The 27912-nt window shown below is 39.6% G+C and overlaps 1 protein-coding gene across 1 annotated transcript; it reads right to left on the bottom strand.

Moving 5' to 3' along the window:
• Window positions 1-245: 245 nt before the first annotated feature.
• On the bottom strand, window positions 246-27655 carry Exoc1l (exocyst complex component 1 like). The gene is made up of 3 exons (XM_021233405.2): window positions 26993-27655; window positions 15019-15149; window positions 246-648 (listed from the first exon to the last, which is right to left on the bottom strand). Exons 1-3 carry the CDS (start codon window positions 27111-27113, stop codon window positions 382-384), a joined length of 519 nt encoding a protein of 172 aa, XP_021089064.2. The 5' UTR covers window positions 27114-27655; the 3' UTR covers window positions 246-381.
• Window positions 27656-27912: the final 257 nt, after the last annotated feature.

Raw genomic sequence — 27912 nt, 5'->3', positions numbered from 1 at the left:
TTGAAGATTGGCTTTTCAATTTCTGTAATACAGGCCATTGGAATTTTACAGGAATTATCTTGGATCTGAAGAATCTGATATGTTCAAAAGATAAAATCTTATTTATGAACCCAGGCTCTCTTTTCAAGTTTTTTTCTTGATTCTAACTTAGCCCAAACCATGCAACACTTTCCAAAGTTTCTGTGGGACACAATGGACCCAAAAGTGTCCCAACTATTGAACAATTGCACTAAAACACATTTCACTGCAATTCACAAAGCCTCTTTTATTCTAGTATAAGTAATACCCATCAAGGAAGAGGCAAAGCAAACTTCTGACTATCAGTATTCAGTTGGAGAGCCATTTTCTCCAGACACTGAAGAAGGACTTCATGCTACATCTTCAAAGTGGCAGGGGACACAGGGACAAGCACACAAGATTGAAAGCATAAAAGCATATTCTCATGAGGACCAGGCAGTCCTTGTTGTTGGAGGACCAAATGGAGTCGTCGTTAATGTAAGTGGAATCGAAGTTCACAATGTGTAAGTCCTTCTTAAGATACACATGGTTCAGCCTGTTCACTGTTCGAGCAAAGGAATACTTAGAGGCACAGCTGTAGGCCTCCAAGCTGTACACTTTCTTGAAGTGCAGATCAAAAAATGGATTGTCCTAGAAGAGAGAGAGAGAGAGAGAGAGAGAGAGAGAGAGACCCAGTTACTTTTTATTCAGAGTCATTTCCTGGATTCCCATGGTCTGTTGGCTGTGTCTATCGATTGTAAAGTATCAGTACCAGACATATTTCTAAAATCTACAGATCAGCTTTCCAAAGCTAGGAGAGCCAAATAGAATCACTTCCTGAAAGTCAACAGTACACTCTTAGCTTTATCCCAGTCCCCAATCTAGCAGGCATCCTCTGGGAACTCACAGGCCACTCTGGCCGGAGAAACAAGTAGGCTAACTGCAGATCTTCACCTTTCTCTCCAGTCCTCTAAATCCAATCTACCAGGCTCATGCTCAGCTCTTCAGCAGATGACCTGCTACTGCCTCCCTTCCCTCCCCTCCTATATCCAGGGGATCACATAGATTTTCCATTCTATCCACTCCCCAAATCATTAATTTATCCTAGACCCCAACTCTAGCAGGCATTCTCTGGAAACCTGTAGACCACTCTGGCCAGGAAAGCAGCAGGTAGCATAACTGCAACTCTCCAATACTCCCACCTCTCCTCCAAATCCAATCCCCTAGTCTCACATCATCTCAGCAGAAGACTGTAGAGAGCTTCGAAGTGCTGCACCCTTAAGATGGTGCTGGCTTCCGCCTTCTGCTAGCCCGACAGCAGGTGCTCTCTGTGATAAACAACACCTGTATTTGGTTAAGGCTGGATATCAGGCTTGCTTCTGCGTACGTGGACCTATCTGCATGTTCCATGTGGCATACTGGGGTTGGCTGCCCAAGGACTTTTAAGCTGTGGGTTGGCGCTCCCCAGCGCTCCCCGGGAAAAGAAGATTGTTCAAAGGTTCCTGAATAAACTGCTTAAAGAAGAGTCTGGGCGTTACATCTTCATTGCTGGTCGAGGCGGGCGCGACAAAAGACCACCTGCTTTGGCCTCCCCCACTTCTATGCCCCCATCTCCGTGGATCATACGGACCTTCTCCTCCAACCTTCTTCCTCATTCATCTGTTATCCTACCCCACAAGTCCAGCAGGATTTCTCTGGGAACCTGCCAGCCAAGCCCGCCAGAGAAGCAAGTAGGCCAGCAAAGACAGTAGACAAGCTTTAGATCTTCACTCTCCCGTCTCTCCTCCATTCCAATCTCCTAGTCTTGCCTCCAGCTATGTAGCAAACTAGCTGTTCTGGTCTCTCCTTACTCTCTGCCACCATTTATTTTCAGGGGACTAAGCATGGTGGAACACTGCATGACAATCCCAGAGGCATGAAGTTAGTTCAGTTTAACATGACTCAGTAGCCAGTATTGGTTCAAGCATTGAGAGTCTGACATCAAATGGTTTATTTTAGGCATTTTCAAACACAGATAATTTGATAAAAAGATTCCAGGTGATAATAACTCAATCCCACATGTACAACAAAGTTTGAGACATGACTACATTGAAACTATTTGTAAATTACTGGTGATATCTTTCATAAAGACAGGTTCTATAGACTGAGAAACCGAGCTCATCTACAGGAGGACCTGGTGTGGTCTTGGGTCACACAGATATTGAAAATGTCATCAGGCTATTAATGAGGTAGAAAGCAGGTCATACACTTCTCTCTTTGAAGAGGCAGCTCTGCAAGTTTAACATTCCTGGCTCCCCTAATGCTTATCTGTGAGCACAAGGACCTACATGCCTCCAATAGAACAACCTGAATTCCTCCCTCCTGTGGACTTCTCTCAACCCTTCCTAGTCCATCCTCTTTCCTAAGCATCAATTCCAAATGCCTAGGAATACATTTTATCCAGAAACCTCGGTGGCCACACCTATCAGGATCCTAGAAGAATTTCCTACCAGGCAACACACAGCTACCACACTCTACTGAGAACCAGAGAGGACAACAGAAACCAAGGAACAAAACACCCACCCAACAAAGACAAGCCCAGATTTTTTTATTTTATTTTCCAGTTTAAATTTAGATAAGAAACAAGGTTGCTTCACAAGTCAGTTCCAGGTCCCTCTCCCTTTCCCTCCCCTCCTCCCATGCCCTCCCCCCCAACCCTCCCCCTCCCCCGTTATCCCCTCATTCCCCCAGGGAGGGTGAGGCCTTCCATGGGGGTGTCCATAGTCTGTCATTTCATATATGGCAGGGCCTAGACCCTTCCCCAAGAGTTCAAGGTGAGAGTGCACCTCACATTGTTCTATGGGAGTCCAAAGTCTGTGTGTATACTTGGGATGGGTACTGATCTGCTGCCCAAGGCTCAATAGATTACCTAGGCCTCCTCACTGACACCCAGATTCAGGGGGTCTTGATCAGTCCCATGCTGGATTCCCAGGCTGATGCCTGGGATTCAAGAGTTAACCTTTGTCTGGTCAGCTGTTTCTGGGGGTTAAACCAGCCCAGTCTTAATCCCTTTGATCATCAGTCCTCCCTCTCTGTTACTGGCTTTTTTTGAGTTCAGCTCAGTGCTTAGCTGTGGGAGTCTGCCTCTTCTTCGATCAGCCACTAAATGAAGTTTCTGTTTCCCAGACCCTCTGGCCATAGGATTGTAGGCTGGCACTCCCCAGATCTATGTCTAAAATCCATATATGAGAGAGTACATGCCATGTTTCTCTTTTTGTGACTGGGTTACCTCACTCAGGATGGTTTCTTCTAGTGTCATCCATTTGCCTGCGAATCTCATGATTCCATTGTTTTTTTCTGCTGAATAGTACTCCATTGTGTAAATGTACCACATTTTCTCTATCCACTCTTCGGTTGAGGGACATCTAGGTTGCTTCCAAGTTCTGGCTATTACAAATAAAGCTGGACAAGCCCAGATTTTAGCAACTCAAATTCATATCTTTCCAAACTCAGATGCCTACATGCCAGGATAAAAACAAATAGATAATAGCCAGGACAATGTCTTGACTAGAGCCTAGCAACTCTACCACAGCAGGCCATGAGTATTGCCACATAGCAGAAGCATAAGAAAAAAATACCTTAAAATAGCTTTTATGGATATGATAGAAGTCCTTAAAGAGGAAATTAATAAATCCCTTAAAGAAATTTATGAAAACACTAAACAGTGGGAGAAAATGAATAAAAAATTCAAGACCTGAAAGTGGAAATAGATCCATAAATAAAACCCAAACTGAGGAAAATCTGGAAATAAAAATTTCAGGAAATTGAACAGGAACATCAGAGGCAAACCTCACCAACAGAACACAAGAGATGGAAGAGAGAATCTCAGGCATTGAAGACACGATAGAAGACATGGATACCTCAGTCAAGGAAAAGCCAAATCTAAAAACTTCCTGACACAGACATCCAGGAAACCTGGGGTCATCTAGGAAATAGCCCAGAAACACAGGTCGAAGGCACAAAAATATTTTTAACAAAATCATAGAGGAAATTTCCTTAATCTAAAGAAGGAGATGCCTATCAAAGTACAAGAAACATACAGAACACCAAATAGACTGGCCATGAAAAGAAATTTCCCTAAGCACATAATAATCAAAACACTAAACGTACGAAACAAATGAAGGCTACAAGGTAAAAAAGACCAATAAACAAATAAATGGATATCTATGAGAATTACATCTGACTCCTAAGTGGAGACTCTAAGAAACCACAGATGCCAGCCCAGACTGCTATATGGAGAAAATAAGACATTCCAGGATAAAACCAAATTTAATCAGTATCTACAAATCCATCCTCATAGAAGTGCTAGAAGGAAAATTCCAAACTAAGGTGGTTAACTATACCCAAGAAAGTACAAAGAGTAAACAATCCCAGGCAAGCAAATCAAAAGAGGGGAAATAGGCACATACATAAATACACACACACACACACACACACACACACACACACACACACACACACACACACACACACCAAAACTTAAATAGCAGGTGTCAACAGACACTGCTCCTTGATCTCTCTCAATATTAATGGTCTCAATTCCCCTGATAAAAGACACAGATTAACAGAATGGATGCAAAAAGCAAGATCTATCTTGCTACTGTAGCCAATACACACATTTTAACAGCAAGGATAGACATCACCTCAGGGTAAAAAGAAGGAAAAAGATACCCCAACCAAATGGACCTAAGAAGCAAGCTGGTGTTTCCATTTTAATACCTGACATAATAGACTTCAAACCAAAACTAATCAGAAGAGATAGGGAAGACACTACATATTCATAAAAGGAAAAATCCGTTAAAAGGGCCCTGGAATCCTTAATGTCTGTGCCCAAAATACATAAAAGAAACACAATGGCAACTTAAATCACATACTGATAGTGGGGGACTTCAATACTCCACTCCCAACTATAAACAGATCAACTAGACAAAAGCTAAACAGAGAAATGCTGGAGCTAACTGATATTATAAACCTAATGAACCTAACAGATATTTAGAAAACATTTCACACAAACACAAAACAATATACCTTCTATTACTGCTTGAAACCTTCTCCAAAGTTAGTCACATATTTGGACACAAAGCAAGTCTCAAGGGATGCAAGGAAAATTGAAGTAACATCTTATGTCCTATCTGACCACCACAGAATAGAGCTGGATATTAACAACAATAGAAAACTTATAAACCCATGGAAGCTGAAAAACTCACTAGTGAATGACAAATGGATCAAGAAATATTTTCTTTAGATGTTATCTTTCTAGAATTCAATAAAATGGATACACAGCATATCCAAACTTATGGAACACAATGAAAGTGGTGTTAAGACGAAAGCTCAAAGCCCCAAGTGCCCACATAAAAAACTGGAGAGATCTCATACTAGCAACCTAACAGGACATTTGAAAATTCTAGAACAAAATGAAGAAATCACACCCAAGAGTAGACATCAAGAAATAATCAAACGTGGGGCTGAAATCAATAAAATAGAAACAAAACAAACCCAAATAACCAGTGAAACAAAGAGTTATCTTTGTGAGAAAAATAAAATTGATGAGCCATTATCCAAATTAACTAAGAGGCAGAGAGAGAAAATGTAAATCAACAAAATTAGAAATGAAAAGAACATGGTAACTTATTCCTGGAAACTCCAGAGAGCCATGAAAATATATCTTAAAAATTTGTACTCCACCAAATTAGAAAATCTAAAAGAAATGGATATTTTTCTTGATAAATAACACTTCCCAAAGTTGAATCAAGACCAGATAAACAATTTACAGAGACCAATAACCCCTAGTGAAATGGAAGCTGCCATTAAAAGTTCCCCACACACCCCCCCAAAAACCCGAGGGCTGGGTAGTTTTAGTGCAGAATTAACCAGGCTTACAAAGAAGAGTTAATGCTAATATTCCTCAAAATTTTCCACAAAATATAAAGAGAAGGAACATTGCCCAATTAGTTTAATGAGGCCATAGTTATCCAGATACCAAACCACATAAAAACCCAACAAAATTACAGATAAATTTCCATTATGAATATAGATGCAAAACTTTTCAATAAAACACTTGCAAACCAAATGCAAGCACACATCAAAAAGATCATCCACCATGATCAAGTAGATTTCATCCCAGAGGTGCAGGGATGGTTCAACATATGTAAACAGATCAATGTAATCCACCGTATAAATAAATGAAAGACAAAAACCACATGATAATCTCATTAAATGCAGAAAAGGCCTGAGACAAAATCTAACACTTCTTCATGATGAATGTCCCAGAGAGACTAAGAACTCAAGGGAGTTAACCTCAACATAATAAAGGCAGTTTACAGGAAGCTCTCAGCTATCATAAGCTTAAATGGAGAGAAACTAAGTAATTGTACTAAAATCAGGAACAAGACAAGGCTTTCTTTCCACAATATGGTAGTTTAAACCTTAGCTAGAACAATAAAACACTGAAGGATATCAGGGGGACATAAAATTAGAAAGGAAAAAATCAAAGTATCTTTATTTGCAGATGATTTGATAGTATACATAATGACCCTAAAAATTTCACCAGGAAATTTCTATAGCTGATACACACTTTCAGAAAAGTAGTTTAATGCACGATTAACTCACAAAAAAATCAGTAAGCCTGCTATGTACAAGTGACAGACCGAGAATGAAATCAGGAAAACAGCACCCATCACAATAGCTTCAAAAAATATAAAATCTTGAGGTAACTCTAACCAAGCAAGTGAAAGACTTGGATGATAAAAATTCAAAACAATAAGGGAAGAAATTGAAGAAGATATCAGAAGATGGAAAGACCTTCCCTATTCATGGTAAGTAGGATTAATACAGTAAAAATGGCCATTATATTAAGAGCAATCTATAATCTCAGTAGGATCCCTATCAAAATTCCAACACAATTCTTCATAGATCTTAAAAAGACAATTTCAGCTTCATGTGGACACACACACACACACACACACACACACACACACACACACACACACACACGGATAGCTAAAACAATCCTGAATAATAAAAACAAACTGCTGGAGGTATCACTATCCCTGACCTCAAGTTGTACTACAGAGCATATTAGTAAAAAACAGCATGGTATTGGCTTAAAAAACAGACACATTGATTAATGGATGTGAACTGAAGACCAAGAATATAAACTCACACACCTATGTATACCTTATTTTTTAATAAAGAAGTCAGAAGTAAACATCAGAAAAAAATACAGCACCTTCAAGAAATGGTAATGGTCAAACTGGATGGCTACATGTAGAAGTATCCAAATAGAGTCATGCTTACCACCTTGCACAGAACTCAACTCCAAATGGATCAAAAAACCTCAGCATAAAACCAGATAACTGAATGTAATAGAAAAGAAAGGGGGAATAACCTTGAACTTATTGGCATAGGAGATAACTTTCTGAACACAACACCATTAGCACAAGCACTAAGATCAACAATTAATAAATGGAACCTCGTGAAACTGAGAAGTGTCTACATGGCAAAGGACACTGTCAGTTGGACAAAATGGCAGCCTATATAATGGGAAAAGATTTTTACCAACTCCTCTACTACATAGAGGGCTAATATCTAAAATACATAAAGAATTAAAAATACTAGATATCAAGAAAACAAATAACCCAAATGGAATAACTCAATTTAAAAAAAAAACAGGGTACAGATTTAAACAGAGAATTTTCAAACGAGGAAACTCAAATGGCTGAGAAATACATAAAGAGATTGTAGCATGAATAATAAAAACTCAGAGACAGATATTGGGGTTAAAGCTGAATATCAGAGAAGCAAAGCAGCTAATGAATTCTCACCTCTACCAAAGCTTAGACCGAAGAGGCAATCTTGTCCTTTGATTGTATCTCCAAGTTGCACTGCTCCTCTGACTGCCTAGACTGCAATGCTCTTGTCTCCTCCTGCCTTATATTCACCTCTAGTGCTGGTATTAAAGGTATGGAATCCCAAGCATTGAGACCACTTTTGTGTGAGCTCTGTTTCTCTTTTAGACTGATTCACTCTCATGTAGCCCAGGGTGGCCTTGAAGTCTCAGAGATCCATCTGCCTTGGTCTCTTGGGTGCTGAGATTAGAGATGTGTACCATCACTGTCTGGCCTCTATGGCTAGCTTTGCATTCTGATCTTCGGGCAAGCTTTATCTGTTAGATCATAAACAAAATATCACTGCAAGACATGTTCAATATCCTTACTCATCTGAGAAATGCAAATCAAAACTACTTTGACATTTCATCTTACACCTGTCAGAATGTCTAAGATCAATGAAACAAATGACAGCTCATTCTGGGGAGCAAGTGGAGCAAGGGGAACACTTATCCATTGCTGGTAGGAGTGCAAACTTTTTAGAATCACTGTGGAAATAAGTGTGGTGGATCCTCAGGATGATGGGAATGGATCTACCCCAATATTCAGCAATACCACTCTTGGGTATGCATCCAAATGATGCTTCTTCCTACCACAGAGACATTTGCTCTGTCATGTTCACTGCTGCTCTGTTCATAATATCCAGAAACCAGAAACAACCTAGATATCTTTCAACAGAAGAATGGATAAAAAATGGTACATTTGCTTAATGGATTATTACTCAACTATTTAAAAAATGAAATTGTGAAATTTGAGGTTAATGAATTGCATTAGAAAAAAATTCTGAGTGAGATAACCCAGACCCAGAAAGACAAATACGGTGTATATTCAGTTATATGTGATGTTAGCTGTTAAGTCAATGATAACCAAGCTACAATCTGTAGAACCACAGGATTGGATAATGAGTAAGAGACTGGGGCTTCAATGGAGACTGATAGATCTCCCTAGGAAAAGGAAATAGAATTGATAGTTATGGATGGGGTGGGGCAGAGACTGGAATGGAGGAATCAAGTGGAGACAGAGAAGGGATGAGGGAGGGAATTTGAAGAGAGAGAGCTAAAATTAAGGGTCATTTGAGGGGTAGTATGGAAGCCTAATAAGTAGAACCTTCCTAATATACATACATACATACATACATACATACATACATACATACATACATGTATGAAGTTGACCTAAATGAAGTCTCCATATAATGGGAAGATGCAACTGCAACAGGTCATCTCTTGTCATCAAATGAAAATTCCAGTTCAGTGATTGGATTACATATAATTGAGTTGTTAGCCAAAGGGGTTCCATAGAAATCCTCAAACAACCAAGGCTAATGACAAGACTACATAGAGGTTGCTCACCACAAACTGTCTGGAAGACCCCAATTGCTGAAGGCAACACTTACACAACTCACTGAACATGGAAAAGATGAGTGTCTACATGGAGCCTTTGCCCCTACGTTCTAGTGTCTTTGTTATAGGAAGGTACTCTGCATGCTTCCAAAGGGCAAATGATATTACAGCCCAGCCACAAACCCTTTGCTCTACAATGGTGTCTTGCCTTCAAGATATGCTAGTGTGATGTTGACACAATGTCTGTACAAGTGACCAACCAATGTCTGATTTGACTTAAGTCCCCCTCCACAAGATGGAAGTCACACCTGACACTGCTTTGTGACCAAGAACCTGAGACTAGAAAGCCAAGGGTAAAACCAAATACTACTGTTAATAAAAAAACCCAAACCTAGCAATAAAATAACCCTTAATGACATTCTGCTATACTCGTAGATCAGTGCCTTGTTCAGCTCTAAACAGGATATCGCTCTTAAATCCTTTTGCATTAAATCCTCTGAGGAAGAGGAGGTAGAAAAAGTGTAGGAGCCAGACAGGATGGAGGACACCAAGGAAACAAGGCCCTCTAAGTCGACATGATAGAAGCACATACGAACTTACAGAGACTGAGACAGTATGCACAGGTCCTGTAAGGGTCAGGACCAGTTGGGGTCCTAGGAGAACTTTCAATTGATAACCATTTGCAAATGAAAATTGGTTCCCCCAAGGGAGTCTCACTGGGGAATCAAGCTACTCTAAAGGGTAGGCTGTATGCCCAGCAGTAGATGGCCAGCAGAAAATGATCTCAATGGCATCTTTAGAGGTTCTTTGTCTCATATTGTGTCAGGGCTCTTCCCCTTAAAAATTATCTTACAATTTTTGTTTCTATTTTATTTTTATCCATATTTTATGTCCTTTTGCCCTGCAGGTCCTTTGAGTATATATTATGGCTTCCAGTTCAGTGTTTTCATAGAATTCCTGAGTATGCCAAGAAATGGATCTGTTTCTTGTACCTTCTCTGAAGCTATTTTCCTTCTGTTTGTTTGTTTTGTGGATTCTGATGTGTTAGTTTTCTTTGTCTTATTTTATTATCCCATAGAAACCTGTTTGTTTTCTAGTGAGAGAAAGAAAGGGGTGAGTCCAGATGGGAGGGGAAGGGAAAGGAGCTGGGAGGAGTAGAGAGAAGGGGAACCATAACCAGGACTTAGTTTATGAGGAAAAAAATCCATTTTCAATAAAAGGAAAAGAAAAAGCAAGCAGTAGCAAAGACTGTCTGGAACATCTATGCCTTTTCAGTTGTACAAATAAAACGCCACATAATGTATAGTTATCAAGCCTTTCCAGTGAATTTTGGAGGATAGGTAAGGATGGAAGAAGATAAGAAACACTCTTGTAGACTTCTGGAGGAAGCCATAGGATTCTCCCTATGAGTAGTAAGAAATCTGTCCTTAATACTACTTTGGAGGTAAATGGGACACACTTGATGTCTAACTACCCTTTGATGTTGTGCAGTTTACCAACTTGATAACTTTGAAGTGAACAATGTGGAATAAGCTTTGACAGAATAGTAAGAGCCGTGAAGTTTTTTGTCTAGCATGGACAAGTAACCCAATATGGCATTGCTCTTGCTGTTTATAGTGATCTTTTGTTGTTTATGTGTTAAAATCATGGCAATCCCTGCTGCTATTAACAGGAAAGACAATGCTTTTCAGTAGTGTTCAAAACACATTTCCATTAACAAAATACATTATCCGCCCAGCTCCTAACTAGCCCGGAGGGCAAAGAGTTTAAATGATTAGTTTTGTATTCCTAGCATTTATTTATTGCAACTAATAAGTTCTCACCAAGCCAGGCACTGGTGGTGCACACCTTTAATCCCAGCACTTGGGAGGCAGAGGCAGTCAGATCTCTGTGAGTTTGAAGCCAGCCTGGTCTATAGAGCCAGTTCCAGGACAGGCTCCAAAACAATACAGAAAAACCCTGTCTCAGAAAAAAAAGTTCTCACTAAATGTGTGCTAGGCTGATGTGAAGTACATCTATGGAAGGAGGGATGGAGTTAACCATTGCCCTAATTAACAGACCGACAGGGTCCAAACCACATGAGAACACTAATGATCATTTAAGTTCCTGTTATAACCATTCGCAAATTATTTATCTGATTTGACACGCCCCCCAAGACCAGTGGTTCTCAGCTTTCCTAATGCTACAACCCTTTAACACAGTTCCTCATATTGTGATGACCCCTGACCACAAAATTATTTTTGTTGCTATTTCAGAACTGTAATTTTGCTACTATTATGAGTCATAATGTAAATTATCTACATTTTCTCATGGTCTTAGGTGCCCCTTGTGAAAGGGTCATTGGACCCTTAAAGGGGTCACAACCCACATGTTGAGAACCACTGCTTTAGACCATCATTTTAGATGGGGTTCCAATCTTATATAACTGTGACATGTTTGTGGGGTTAGTTATATACGCTGCTAATATATAACTTAATAAACAGAAGTTCTCTTTTACAGATTTGCCCCGCCTTTAATACTTAAAAGACTTAAAATACTTCCTTAGTTTATCAATCAAAATAAAAAACAAAAACCAAGCTCTAGAGTAGAGGGCTGGAGAGATAGCTCATTGGGTAAGCGCTTGCTGTACAAGCATGAGTTCAAATCCCCAACACTCATGTAAGAAGCTAGGCATGCACTAGATAGCCCAGTGCTGAGGAGGAGAAAGCAAGCCGAGATAGGTGGATTCCAAAAGCTCAATAGCCAGGGATTGTTGGTACTACACTAACTAGCCAAAAATAGCAAGTCCCAGGTGTGTTGAGAGACTCTGTCTCAAAGAAAGCAGGGAGCAGCCAGGCAGTGTTGACACACACCTTTAATTCGAGCACTTGGGAGGCAGAGACAGGCAGATCTCTGAGTCCAAGGCCAGACTGGTCTACAGAATGAGTTCCAGGACACAGAGAAACCCTGTCTCAAAGAAAAAATGAAAACACAAACACACAACAAATGGAGGAACAATTGAGGAAGATATCTGAAGGTGACCCCCAGCCTCACATACACATGGGCAAGCACACTCACACACATACCTGCACACATGCACCCTTCTACACACACACACACACACACACACACACACACACCAATGCTTTAAAAAAGTAATATATAGGTTCACTACAGTAGCACATGTCTATTCTCCTGGCATTTGGGAGGCTGATACAGGAAGACAGTCATGATTTTGAGGCTAGTATGAGATACATAATGAGTTCCAGGATAGCCTGAGCCATATAGTAAACTCTGTTTACAAGATAAAAATATACAAGGGTGCAATAATTTCAAAGACAGCACTCTGCTAGTCACACAACTATTTTCTAGCTGTCATTATGGAAGTTGAATGACAATTATAGAGGATATCAACAAAAAAAATCATACTTATTGTTCCTCCAGGTAGTTTTCTCTATCAACACTTGCCCCTCATCATGTGAGGAAAAATCTTTCATGCATTTGAAATACTTAGAAAAGATGGATATTTTCCTTTAGCTTAACAATTGAAGGCTGAGCAAGCATATACATAGAATACAGTCCCTTCTTCCTTCTCTCCCTCTTTCCCACTCGCCTCTCTTTCTCTGCTAAAATTCTAGAGCTGAGAAGGGAATTCATGAATTTGTAGTAACCCTCTGTGTATAACTGGGGCAATAGTTTTCAAAGAGATGACATTTAGGCAACCCATGTAGTTACAAGAACAGTCAGCTGCCTTTGGTACAGCAGCCTGTCTCTTGTTACATACCAGTCAGTCTCCAAATCCAAAATTATTTTTGTTTCTGCTCTAAAAATTGAATTTAATTTCAGTCCTTTCCACTTTAAAGATGGCAATGGCTTGAAAGTGTTCTATTTACCAGTGGGTTGTTTCCATCGACAACAATCATTGTATTGTTGCTATTGACAAAAATAACAAAAAGTACTTACTCCGAGGACTCAACCCCAAGAGAAAGGTGGGCATTCCCAGAGGAGCCAGGGAGAGAAATCTTTTTATTAGAGAATGGCTATTTGGACAATGTAGTGTTTCTCCTAGTAGTTACTGTTTATTGCAGGTCCTTAAGTAATGAGAGACGCAGACAGGATGAGCTTTCTTTTTGTATCTTGTTCACTTTCAAACACCAAGCTCTTCAACTTGAAAAGGGGAGAATCAATAATTCTGGGATGGAATTAGAGGCCAGAAAATGTAGGGAAGAAGCAGAACACAGTTAACTGCTTTAAATGGATCAAAGTTGACAGGCTTCATATATATGTCACCAGGCACTGGCCAAACTCAGTAGAAATAATTATGACATAAGTAATATTTGAGAATGAAAAGGGGAAGAAAAATGGGCTAAAATGAATGAGGATGGCTAAATTCTAAGCCATGGATTGGTAAACATGCTGTTTTTCATAAGAGTCAATGCAGTAGAAAAATTTTGGTAAGCACCAAAAAATAGAATAGAGAAAATAACTCAAAATTTGTAGCAATACCCCTCAGGGAATTATTATTAAAGTTTGTTTGTGGTGACATATTGTTTATGATCTAATAAAACTTGTCTGGAGATCAGAGTGCTATACTAGCCACAGCCATAGAAGCCAGGCAGTGGTGGTATACACCTTTAATCCCAGCAGCCACACTACTTATTCATAGATCCTGGTGGTGGTGGTGCTAGCCTTTAATCCCAGGACTGAGGGGACAGAGGCAGATGGATCTCTGTGAGTTCAAGGCCACCCAGGACTACATGAGAGTGAATTAGTCTAAAAGAGAAACAGAGCTCATGCCTTTAATCCCAGCACTAGAGAGGTATATAAGACAGGAACAGGGTCTTAGTTCTGGCAATTAGTCTCCAGACATGTTGAGGACTAAAGGACAATTAGTTCCAGTCACAGCGAGGTTAGGATCACCCCAGCCTTGGTAGAGGTAGGTGATCTCTAGTGGTTGGCTACTTTGCTTTTCTGATCTTCAGCTTGAACGCTAATATCTGTCTGTGGGTTTTTTATTATTTGTGTTACATTTATTTTATATATAAATGCACATACACATATGTATAATTATGTGTAAAATCTAAGGTTTAACATTTTGTATCGGGTGCAAACTAATCTAACTTGTAGACATGCCATAATGTAATTAATCAGTTTCAAAAATCTTCGACTTTTAGGTAAAATATATTTTCAGAAAATTTGAGTATGTAGGATACAAAACAATGACATATCTCAATCCTTTGACAAAGAGTCTTGTTAAATACACCCATTTTTAGAAGGGGTATTTCTAGGTGACCAAAAAGGTAATAACTGAGTATATAATGGTTCAGAAAATGACAAAAGTTCAGTAATTTTGACTGGAACAGTCAATGAGCCGATGGCAACATGAAATGCTTATGACCAAGGGAAGGAAGGAATCCCCAAAACTTAACAACACCAAAAAACTAGGTTTGAGAGGGTTGTCTTAGAAATGTCATCTGTTGGAAAAGTTGCATTTAAAGTTGCAGGACTGACTGGTAGATTGTGTTTAACCTGTCAAAAAGAGCTTAGGAAAAATGCTTTTAGATTTCATAGACAAAATTCAGATTCCAACTCATAAAAGCAAATCATAAAATCCAGTATATATCATCCCAGGAAATTAATCCATACCATGTAAGAACAATCTAATGTCATTTTAACACTTTGTACATGCCAAGAATCTATAAAGTAGGACATAGAATGTAACGATCCCCAGTGTATCCATCCCATGCTACCTTTAATAGAATGCTAATACTTACGGTATCGGCTTCTTTTCCGTCAATCATCTGCAGATCATTCAAAGACCACTTCTTTGTTACTTCGTACTTTTCATCTAGACCTACTCTGTAGTGTTTCACCATGATTATTTTTACTTCATCAGTTTTGGTCACTGTAGGACAGAAAAAGTACTTAGTTTATACAAACTCTTGCTTTATATGTTCTCCAACTCCCATTTCAGTATTTATTTATCCCCATTTTATTTAATGACCTTATACCCAAATGATAAGTGCACTACTAATGTAAGTCCTGGTATGATTGGACTTTCACCTTGTCCCCAGATTTTCTCAAGACATTAACTTTATTCTGTGACAGTTGTCCATCAGGACACTGAGCAATGCACTTTGAACCCTGGGCTTTGTGGTGAGGCAGAAAACAAAAGGCTGAGCATTAATCAGACAGTGGAGAACAAAGTGTTCATCAGAGCAAGTCAGTACCTTACTGGATGGCCAGGTGACAAAGTAAGGTATGAATGGTGAACAGCTCTGCTTGCACAGCACCACAGTACTGAAGAGTGACCACACAGAATGGTAACACTTCATTCTAATCTTGCAGTGAGACTTTGAATGCAGACATGCATGTGACACAGCTTCCACTGACTTATTTGGTAATGTTTGAGATTGTCACACATGGTCACTTCAACTCTAGTGTTCAAAATGTGCCACTAGCCCAGATGGTTTTAATATTCTACTTTGAAAGGCACAGGGGAAACCCTTCAGTATTTAATGTGGACAAAATGAGAATAATAATTTCCCGGTCTTGAAATCATTTGTCTCTGGTCTCACTGAAATACTGAGTTGTTCTATTAAAATTATCAATGAGCCAACAATTGCTCAGTATTTACTGGGTGTTTGCTATTTGCTGAACAGATTATAAATGCTAGAGGCAGACAAGTAAGAAACTTGGTTTCTGCCCTGACCCTCAGGATTTCAGCAAGATAAAGACTATCCAGGGGTCATATTTGCTAGGTTATGGTAAGGAGGTGGCAGAGGGGATAAGATGTCTAAAGTTTTCTTTTCAGATGGCTAATGTCACCTGGTGAGTTGTAAGCTGATTGTATCTTCTCAGAGTGAGACTGGAATTTGTTTTGAGAAAAGATTATTTTGGTTCTAGAAAAAAATTTTTGGCATACTGATGCGATTGAATGGGTTCCCTAAGATCTTGTGCTGGAAACTTTATCTGCATTGCAATGTTATTGAGAGGCAAGGCCTTAGGTCATGAGGTCAGAGCCTTGATGAATGGATCAATGGTGCTATTTCAGGGGCGAGGTAACTTTTGTGGGAGTATGTTACTAATGAAAGGATGCTCGACCTAACATCTGCATCTCCTTTTTCCTCTCTTGTTCTTACTCTCACACTCTTTCTCTATCTACCTTCCACTACAGATGATATAACAAGACTCTCACCATATGTGAGCCTCTCTAACTTGGAATTCTCATCCCCCCAGAAAAAATATATTATTTGTAAATTACTAAATCACAAGTAGTTCATTATAGTAGCACAAAACACACTAAGACATGTGACCTACTAGCTATGCACTCATAGTCATAGATGGGTGACATGAGCGGACTGTCCCATATGGAAATAGAGGACTACTATGTGGGCACTTCTAGGAGAAGGACAGTATGAGGAACCTGACAGTGGAAGCTAAATTTTACCAGTTAAAAGAAAGAGAGTAGACTGTATAGATTGGTTGATATTTAGATATGGCAGACAATAAGACTAGTTAGGTTTAGAAAGTTGATAAAATGTTTTGAATGACTTGGAACTTCAAAAGAGGCAGAAACCACTCTGGAGTTGTGATGTTTACTGTTCACCCTCTGAAGAATCCAAAACTGGAAAATCTGGAAGTGAACAGTGATCTCAGAGTTGACAGAGTGTAGCCAGTTGACAATTCCAACATGAAGGCATTGTGTCAGGTATTGCATGCACATAGTCAATAGTTCTCTTTCCCTTTGTGAGTCAGGATTTAATAAAATGGTGTCTTGTGTAAGAATTTACCTGGCAGCACAATGCACGGGACTAATTAAAGAAGATCTGGAGGATGTTGGGGGAGCCAATGCTCTCAGTGGTTGGGGGAGCCAATGCTCTCAGTGGACTTTGCTGTGCAATGTTCCAGAGTCAAATCCTGACACCATTGCAGTGTGGTTTACAAGAGATAAGTAATCTCTAGAGAATAAATGTCTCTTATTGGTGTCAGAAAGGGGACATGGGAGTAAAACAGACTCATATGGAAAAATTAATGCACACGAATGACTCAGAATGGTGCCTATTAGACATTCATAGTTGAAGGTTGTTGTTTAGTTTGCTAAAGGCTGCTGGTAGCCTCGGAATGGGGTGTGGGTGATAAACAAATGGACAGTTTGAAGTAAACTTTAGTTTTGATGACACTGGATTAGGAGGCTACACAGTGGAAACCAAGCAATGGTAGTGAATCCAAATGGAAGGGGATGGGATGTGGGCCTGATGGCGGGATAAATTTGATGTACAAGTAAAGTGTCTGCAAGTTACCTCAGAAGGGATTGAGATGGAAGTTTCATAGTCTTGGAATGATTTGAGACTTATATCTATGGAAAGGTTTTCAAGGTCAGACTCAAGGGGATATTTTCAGAGGAAAGAAGAGAGGGGAGAAAAAAGATGACAGCTAAGAAGCTGGAGGAGAACGGAAGAAGCAGGCCCAATGGCATAATGCCATGGAAATCAGATAATATCAGTGATCCTATGGATTCACTGAGGTGAGACAGAGAGGCATTGGTCTGAATTACACTTGAGGAAAACCATTGACTCCTGTCCCGAAGGCTGTTTCTCTGTGGTGACTGGAGAAGGTGACTTGTAGAGGACTCTATGCCCTAACACAGATTGAATGCACACTGTGTGCTTGCCCCTGGGCCAGGTAAAACATTTTAAAGGCAAGTAGGAAGAGAGCCTAAGGGTATGATGTACACTACATATTCTAGGAATTCTGAAGAGAAGGGATGGCATATTTGGGGATAGAGAAAGTCACTTGGGGGTATGCCTGAGGAAGACATCAATCATAGGTTGGAGTCAATGAAATCTGAGATTCCTGGATCTTCCTGACATTGTGAAAAGTTGGTGTTTCTTGTTTCTGCACTTCTAAATTTCTCTAGCCCTAAAGGAGACCCATGCACATACCTAGATGTTAGCCTTGGGGAGGTGCAAAGACAAGAGTACAAGGAGTACGCTGTGGGCCGAAGTGGAGGCACTGAAGGTTTTGTAGCTTCCCTAGGAAGCAGTTGTGTCTGTCTAGTTAGAAGATCCACCTCAGAATTTGCACTCTGCTATTGCCCCAGCTTGCTGTCTCACTAGCAACAGAGGGGCTGAGAGACAATAGGGGTAAAGAGATTTGGAGTGATAATTAGACATGATATGAAAGTATGATTTTCAGGGAATAAATCCCACCGCATAGTCTACAAGTTATGAGAGCTTGCTGATCGACTGTGGAACCACTCATCCACTTCATTAAGCCGATAAATATTTAAATGTCCCTTGTGAATCGAGCACAATGCTAGGAATTGAAAAAAAAAAACAACGAATTCCCATAAGGCACTATTCCTGCTCTCTGCAGAGGATGGAGGCTTCAGAGGAAATATGCTAAGGGTGCTGCGAACAGTGCTGTGAATGAGGCAGTGTCGAAAAGGCCATGGAAGAGAGGGGTGCCCAGGACAATAGAGGGGAGGCATGGCCATCTACCTGACTACAGAATACAGGCCCAGAAAGGCAGGGATCTGAGTTGTCGAAGGCAAGAGAACTTACAAGAATGAAGAAAGAGAAAAAGGCATTTTTTAGCAATGCCTGGGTGCAAAGGCTCCAAACACCCGGCTTTTGAGTTGTGTTAAGTATCTGGTGCTGTTGGCATGAAGCAAGATGGTGGACAGGTGGTAGGAAGGAGGTTAGGGAGGGGTTAGTTCCTGAGAGGACTGTAATAGGTTCAGACATTATTCTGAAAACAGTGTACACCTGGGGGTGTCACTGAAAGTTTCTAAATAAATGGAGAGGCCATAATTTACATTTTAGAACATTCTCTTTTTTTGAACCAAGTAGAGATATTTATTCTTTATACTTATTCAGAAATATATATACACAACCTTGGGTATCAATCCTGCTCAGCCTCTCTTTTGGAGATAAGGTTTCTCACCAGCCTGGTGCTCACTGGTGGGAGAGGTTGGCTGACCAGGAGCCCCAGAGTTTCTGCTTCTCTCCACCTTCATGATATTGTCTTATATTCTGCGTATGTATTTTATTTTTGTCAGTTTCATACTCATATACAATGTATGTGATCATATTCATTCCCATCACCCTGTCTTATCCCCCTTCCATTCCTGCTGACTTTCTGCCTCTCCCTGACTAGCCCCACCTCCTTCTTTCTTGGTTTGTGTGTGTGTGTGTGTGTGTGTGTGTGTGTGTGTGTGTGTGTGTGTGTGTGTGTAGCCACAGCTGTGGCATGCTCATGAATGTAACAGATGTGTTAAAATTCAGAAGTGTTTCACAGCACACCTTCCTATCCTCTGGCTCTTAATCTTTCCTGCATCCTGTCTGCTGTTCCCTGACCCTTGGAAGGGGTGTACCCATGTCCTGTTTAGAACTGAGCATTCAGCAGTCACTTATTCTTAGCACTTTGAGCAGCTATGAAAACATTAAAACCTCCTTTTGGGAAGTTCCATAAAGAATTGGTTGAAGGTAGGGAGAGGAGAGAAGATGTTAAGAAGATAATTCCTACCAGTCATCAAATTTCCTTACAATAATGGTCATTGCCACCTTCATGCAGACTGGGAAAACATAAGGGTGTGTCTGACAGCTGAACTTGTTCACGATGACGTGCTGCAGAGGTAGAACAGCCTCCTTCATTTGACAGAACAGCCTGCTTTAGAGCTAAGGACTTTCCAAGAGTCCTCTTTAGCCACGAGCCAAAGGAGTCTGCTGAGGCTGGAGTTGACCCAATCCCTAATTTCCGCAGTTGAGCTTTGCTGCCAGCTGGAATTAAGTGGCTGTCTCCACATTAATGCAGTTGGAAAATGGAAACTTGTCACATTGTCTTAAGAACCCAAATGTGTTTTATAAAGTGTAAATGTTAGAGAGTTGTTTTCTCTTTACCTAAAGGATCCAATTTGAACTATGGTTTAGGGTGATATCTATGGTTTGGGTTGATATCTATGGTTTAGGGGTGATATCTACAGTTTAGGGGTGGTGTTACAGTCCTCGGGAGCCTCAGAAGCAACCTGTTTGTGTTTAAGATTTTATTCTATTTTTCCAGGTTTCATATTTCAGTAGATATTTTCAGAATTCCAATCTTTGTAGTTATCAATATTTTAATTTTAATAGTAATCTTTGTCATTAAGAAATTCTTCTATTAGCCAGGCATTGGTGGTGCATACCTTTAATCCCAGCACTCAGGAGGCAGAGGCAGGCAGATCTCTGTGAGTTCGAGGCCAGCCTGGTCTACAGAGTAAGTTCCAGGACAGGCTCCAAAGCAATACAGACAAACCCTGTCTTGGAAAAAAAAACAAAAAAAGAAATTCTTCTATCACCTTTAAAAGAGCTACCAGTATTTAGGAGGCTAATGGAAAGAGAACTGGCCAATTGATTTAAAATAATTAGTCAGGATTGAGGAAACTTGAAACTTACAATTAAGTCTCCCAGAAATGCATTAAATAGATGTTTCTTTTGTTTTATAATCTGGTGTTATGTAATGGTTTTCACAATTTAAATTAAGTAACAGAAGAAGTTATCATGAAATACTTTTAAAAGCCTCAGTGAAATGTCCCACTATGTTGCTAATGCCTTGTGGTTGAGAAAGCTAAGGCTGATTTCACCAAAATCACATTTTCAAATAATATTTTTCTAGAAATATCTTTACAAAATCCATTTACACTGTGAGTCTTTAAAATAGTAAAATGATTGGCTTTAAGCAAGTTAGGGCTTGTGCTATTGGTGAACTTAGAGAAATGTAAGACACATGGAAAAGAAAGAAACTGATTTTGTAGAAACAGAACTATAAAAAGAAACAAAACTAGGCATCCAGTGGGGTTTGTCCCAGGTTTGTTTAACCAGCTCCATCCTAGAACATTCTTAGTCTAGCTACTGAAATCAGCGAAGTACAGAAGGATATGACTTTCAAGCCTCCATTTGTCATCTACTGGTTGGTGATCTTGTCGTCTGTAATTTGAGTTTATTGTCTATGATCCAACACATATGTAGTTCTTGAATTGTCTGCACACAGGTGCTGAGAGGTGCAGTTATTCTTATCAGTTAGAAGTGTGGTGACTTGGAAAGAAGTTTGGGGTTTGGAATCAGAGTGAGTGTCTGTAACCTTAGGTTAATTACTTAACTTCTTGTGACCATAGTTCCAGCTGTAAAACATCTCATCTGCATGGAGATGAAAAGAAAGAATTCAAGAAATGACATTAAGTCAGGCATTAACTTGTGCCTGACTTTGAGTGGGCATACCTCAAAACTGTCCCATTTATTTCATCTACAATGCTTCATCCTAGTAATGAAAATGATTAAGTAGTTTTCTTTCTTCAAATCTTTAAAGTTTCTACACACAGTACTTATGGTGTGGCTTGGACTTGCAGATTGTTTTGATTCCCACATTTACATCTAAATTCCCACATTTACATGCTAAATTAGTCATTTGGGAAATCTGTCTCAGGGAACTAGTTGGTGAGAATATATTGTGTATTGTTGATTTTGTTTAGTGTGTACGTGTACTATGTGTACACTATGTGTGTGTGTGTCTGTGAGAGAGAGAGAGAGAGAGACAGAGAGACAGAGAGAGACAGAGAGAAACAGAGAGAGACAGAGAGAGAGATTGATTTTCTTTGATGGTCAAAATTTCTCATATCACAATTTTGATCAGAACCAAGTTATGTGATAACTTTTGTGTTGTATGCAATTTTAGTAAGATGTACATTTGTTTCAAAGATCAATTCTGTATTAATTTATTCTTTTAAACAATAGATAATGAGTACATTCCAAGTATAATTTCTCCAAGTGTTCCCTTTGGGGTCTCAGATTTCCATACTGTTGCAGAATCAAGTGTGCCCACAGTTATAGTTGAGAATGAAGACAAACAGACATGCTGGCTGTGTTTTAGTCTATGCTCAGGAGGTGTACATGGCAGTTTAGATATATCATGGTCCAAGTCTTGTTACATTGCCATGATGATAACCCTTCTTATGTATATGAAAACTTTTCAAAATATTATCCCAGACTTTTATTCTCACAAATAAATCATCAATCAATAGGACCATTTTCAGTTTGGTGTTGAAAAATTTAAGCTATTTAGTGAAATTGAAACTTTTAAACATCTTTTAGATTTCCTCTCTGTGAATAAGATCCTGGGAAGATACAAACTTACCCAGGGGTAATGAAACTTTGGAAAGGGCCTCCAAGCAGCTTCCTTTGCATATTATTTTATGTGATACTAATAGTATAACTGATGTGAATAAATTGTTCTTTGCTTTGGATCATGGAGGAAAAAGTTCTGGGTGGCATCAAAACCTAATAAGTAGAAAAATTAGGCTCACTCTCTTCATAACTCTGACAAGCATCATTTATTTTCAAATTAATACTTACGAGTGTCTATGTTATAGGTTAGGATCCACATGAGGGAGGGCATGAAGGGTTTTTTTCCTCTTTGAGATTGGGTGACCTCACAATATCATACATTCTAAATCCATCTAAGTAAACGGCTGCAAACATGGGCACAGGATGACATTCAGAAAAGGGACCAATAAAGGGTAATATTAGGTTACAATGAAGGACACAATGCAGGCAAAAGACACCTGAGACATGAAAGAGGATATGAAGCTAAATGTTTTTCTAGCTTCAACTCGGTCATTGTTTTTCTTTTTTTCTTTCTTTGTGGTGGATAAGCACATAAAACCCTAAGTGAAGCTCCACGACCTCAGAATGGCCACTCCCATGGTAACTTAGTTCACTAACATGCGGTGTCACAGAGACTGACAGCAGGCACAGCTGCACATGCTCAGCCTAGGTGGGCTCCCAGCATTCAGAGGCGAAGCAGACAAGGGTCCCACCCCTAACCAAGGAGCTATTTGCAATTGCTATCTGCTGGCAATGGAAAACCAGTTTTTTTCCCAGTGGACTCTCACTGGCTGTATCAACCACGATCCAAGGCAGGCCCACCAGTCAGTTGGCCAATCCAAAATGAACTCAAAGTTATCATTTTTTAGACTTCTGTTTTGTTTTGGCATTTTTTGCTTATTGGTCTTTTGCTTATTTGTTTTGATTTCTCTTTTATTTCTTTTTTAAGGAGGAAGAGAGGAGGGAGAGGGAGGGAAGGAGAAAGGGAGAGAGACTGTGTGTGACAGGAGAGAAAATATAAAGCTGAGTGAGTAGGGAGGTGGAGAAGATCTGGGAGGAGTTGGGGAAAGGGAAAACACAATCAAAATATATTGCATGTAAAATCAATTTTAATTAAAAAAGAAATATAAAAAACACATAGAGTGGGAACTAGCAAAATATTTGTTTGGATAGGTTCCCTAATATAGCTGCATCTGTTTTATTTGTGAGTTCATTACAATAAAGTGATTTTTATTAAGAAAAAACCCATGATTGAAAAATGTTTTCCCTAAAAGTATAAGAACACTTAAAATAATCTACATATGAGTATATGCATAATTTAAAAGGTAGCAGAGTCTATCCAGTCTTTATTATATTTTTACTATACATATGTATTTACAGCATAGTATGTATACACAATCCAGTTACATATTGGCATTAAATATTTTTCTATGTATTTTAAAACTTCAAGCTACCGCTTTTAAGGCTGTGTTTTTACTTGTTTGGAATATAAACTATCATTAATAAAAATTCAGAAGGGAGAATAGTAGGGGAGCACTTTATAGGTGTTTAGATTTTTATTAGTTCTTTGAGAATGATATAGTGTATTTTGTTCATATTTATCCCCTCCCAACCCTTCCCAGATTCATCCCCCACTATACCAACACACTCAACTTTGTGCTCCCCCCACTCATTTTTAAACTATCAAGTTTCAAGTTTAATTTTTGCTGCCAATGTGCTCTGGGATATGTGGTCATCCACTGGAACATGGTCAACTAGCTAAGGGCCACACCCTTAAAGAGATCCTACTCCTTCCCCCAGCAGTCATCAGTTGCCAATAGCTCCTCAGCTAGGGAAGGAATTCCTAGCCACCTCCCCATTCCATGATGGAATTTTCTCTAGTTTGAGCTCTTGCAGGACTTAGACATGCTGTCTATGGGAAACTCTCCTGCTTTTATTTCTATGTCAGAGATATCAGCAATAAGCCCATAAAGGGTAATTATTTTATCCCTGATTTCACAGCCGATAGGCAACAAATCAGGGCCAGATTTCACAATAAGGTCCGATGTCAAGAATTTCCAGGTTCTACCATGTCCTTTTACTTCCCTTTCAATTTTGGCTAATGCTACAACACAGGTTTTCAAACTCTTCTCTTAACACAGGTGACTTATTTTTTCCTCACACCTGTAGGAAACAGAGCCCCTCCCTACACTGGAAGATACAGCTTTAAACTGCCAGGAATAGTGGTGTATTGTGGTGGAATAAACTAGTCTCCGGGAGAGATCACCATGCAAAGCCTGAGGTGCAAAGGATGTAGGTTCCAGGGGATGCCCAGCATACTTTGTAGCTAACTACTGAGAGGAGCATTGAATTTATGGTTCCTTGTTTTCATATCAGCCTTAGACTCATAAAGGTTTCATAGAAAACAATTCTTGTTTTGAGACCACTGTAAAAGATGGACCCTACTCAGATAAGAAGGGGGATCAACCATGGTTAAATGTATTATCTGTAATCAGGAAAACGCATGATGGACTATAACTACTCTGGACCAATGGGTCTCATAAGTTGGGACCACTGGATTAAAGAGGATGAAGAGGCAATCATGTGACTGAAGCTACTCTCTGAAGATAGACAGTGCTTGAAGTATGGAGTCACCTGCTTCAACAAGTTTCCAATGGCCTGCTTGATTCATGTTGATAGATGTTTTCCAGATAAAGCATGGTCACACTCTTAGGACGTTCAAGCATCATTTAAACTGCTGTTTGGTTGAACTGTTTTGCAATGGTCACTAAAAGAAAGTGTGGCACAGACTCAGGAGGCAGAGGCAGGTGGATCTCTGTGAGTCCAAGGCCAGCCTGGTCTACAGAGTGATTTCCAAGACAGTCTCCAATACTAAACAGAAAAACTCTGTCTTGAAAAACCAAAAATAAATAAATAAATAAATAAATAAATAAATAAATAAATAAATGTGTTATTTTCTGGGAAAGTGTTCCCCAGCTGATGGACATGAAGTATAGCTACAAAGGTGAGGAACTAACAAGGCTTTCTTTGTGTGTTAACTTTATGTGGAATATCATGAAATCATTTCTTCCTCTTCCTGAGAAAAGCTTGGTTTCCTTAGTACAGGTACAGATCAGAATCACTGAATACTTACCAAATGTTTACTTGTAGGATATATATATATATATACATATATATGTGTATGTATGTATGTATATATATATGTATAAAGCTTAGCTAATCATATAATTATTTAAGTGAGTCACTAAGACATGTTTGGCAAACTGGATTTATAACTTACTATGACTGTTTTATTTTTAAAACTTTTTATTTTAGAATGCTGCCAGTGCTATCTAATGAGAAGTTACTTTTCTAAAGCAGGAATCATAACATTTAAAAATTATTATATTTTATATTAGAATGGGCATCCTCTTTAGCATGGTGGGTAAAAATACCTTGTGATTCAATAATTGGGTGATGAGGACGAAATGTGGTCTATTAAGTAATTAATTTACTTTTTACATAATTTATTTTATGAGTCGATTAAATCACTTACATTTGTTGAAATGCCAAATCCCCATACTTTGGATGTGTAGTAAAATAAGCATAGGCATTGGATAAGTGCTACTATTCTTATTGTTGGATAAATACTTCTACATTTATCAGGAATTATGACCTTTTAAAGGATCCCTAGCACTTTCTCCAAAGATGCTTGGCTTCTTGCCACATTTAGAATACTCTAATAAACCATTTATCAGGAGGATAGAGATAATGAGCTATATGAAATGGGTGTTTGCCTTCACCAGGAACATCTGCAACCTACCCTAGAGTTTCTGATCTCTTTTCGCCTAAGTCCCTGAAGGGTATGGAGAGGTTGGGCCAGGAAAAGGGAAGGCTGCACACCAAATTCAACAACAACACAAACATTTCTATCTAAATTCATAAAAGGTCTGAAAGATCATAATTAATGCAAAAGCTGGTGCACTGACAATTTCCATGTATTTTAAAACAGGAAGGAAATACTTTACTAAATGCTCTATACATCAGATCTCTACCTTAGTGATTGCTCCCTCCTTCATGAAGTTCTGTCTTCATGAACTAATTTTACTATTGATGTGTTGATACTATTTTTCTGTGAGAGAATGTTTTTAAAGATAATGTCTTTCTCCAAAGTAACCAGCAGGAAGTCTCAGCAAGTCCTTGGAGGAAAAGTTTAAGGTTCTGTTTCTGTTGCAGCACAGAAAGGCATTGGGAATGGCTGCATAACTCCGTTCTTCGATTCACTGAACATATTCAGAATGCTACCGATGTGAGCCTTTATGCAACAAAACTGTGTGCCGTGAAGCAAATTAGATAAAAGACTGGGCGAAATAAAAACGATCAAACCAAGAGAGACAGAGCCAGCTTCACTCCTGAACCATTAATTCTAACACATTTTTTTGGTTGTTGTTGTTCACCTCAGCACTTTGAAAGTCTGTAGAATACACAGTCCCTGACCTGGCTGGTAAAACTCAAGAAGATCCATGCATGCCTGAGCTGGCATGGAGGAGGACAGACACGATTCCCCTGCACGCCTTATTCACTTTTGATCACTTTGCCTTTTGAAATGATACCAGAAAGTACTGCTTACCTGACACACAGAGGTAATACCTGTCCTGGACCGAGAACTCGATCTCAATAAACTCGCAGAGATTCTGTGCCAGCGGCTTAAACAGTTTTTTCTCTAAGTCCTCCTTCACCAGCGACGACATCTCGGATTCCACCTGGCTCTTGTTTTGGTTCAAGCTCACACTTTCCCTTGTGCTGCCGCTGCTTGTTGAAGCTTAGATGTCTCCTTTGGGTGTGCAAGCCTCCGGGTTCCCACTCTCTTTACCTTACTAGGAGCAAGATGCCAGGTTCCCGACAGTGGGTGCCTGCTCAGTGGCCGCCCCACCTCAGCAGCCCAAACCCAGTATTAACCCCCCTCGGCATTTTCAGCATCCGGTCCGCTGCAAGCTGCTCTCTGGAAGCTCCCCGCAGGCTCGCTGATGGAAGAACATATTGATGAATGCTGACAGATGGCCACAGATCTACTTGTGGAGTCCCCGGGTCGGCGGCCTTTCCCCTTTCACAGCAGTACTATGAGAGAAAAGACCACTGCTTCAGCTTGAGGCCATTATATAAATCAGCTGTCTGGTGCTATTGATTGGGATCATCTTCCATTAAGAACTTCGCTTTCACTGCCCAGAAAAAGGCATCCGTGTTTACTCCTGACGCTTCCAACAGGTCTCCTCTCCAACTCCTTTACCCTCCTGCAATGCACACAAGGCTTTGCTTCTGAGAGTTTGCACCAATTCCTAGGCCTAGGCATGATTTAAAAAAAATAAAATGGGTATTTAAACGGGCCCACTTTAATTCTATTTGTGCTTCCACTCAAATTAAAATATATTAGGCACCTGCTAGAGTGAAGCATTCATTATATTTGTTTCACAGAGGGTGAATTTTCTCTTCTCAATGAGTTTATGGTCTGAAAGAGAAGAGTGACACCAAGTATGTATTTGAACCATGAAA

Source organism: Mesocricetus auratus, unplaced genomic scaffold, assembly GCF_017639785.1.
Source record: "Mesocricetus auratus isolate SY011 unplaced genomic scaffold, BCM_Maur_2.0 Super-Scaffold_100006, whole genome shotgun sequence".
In the NCBI taxonomy this organism is placed as follows: Eukaryota; Metazoa; Chordata; class Mammalia; order Rodentia; family Cricetidae; genus Mesocricetus; species Mesocricetus auratus.
This window is presented reverse-complemented; position numbering and strand designations above follow the sequence as displayed.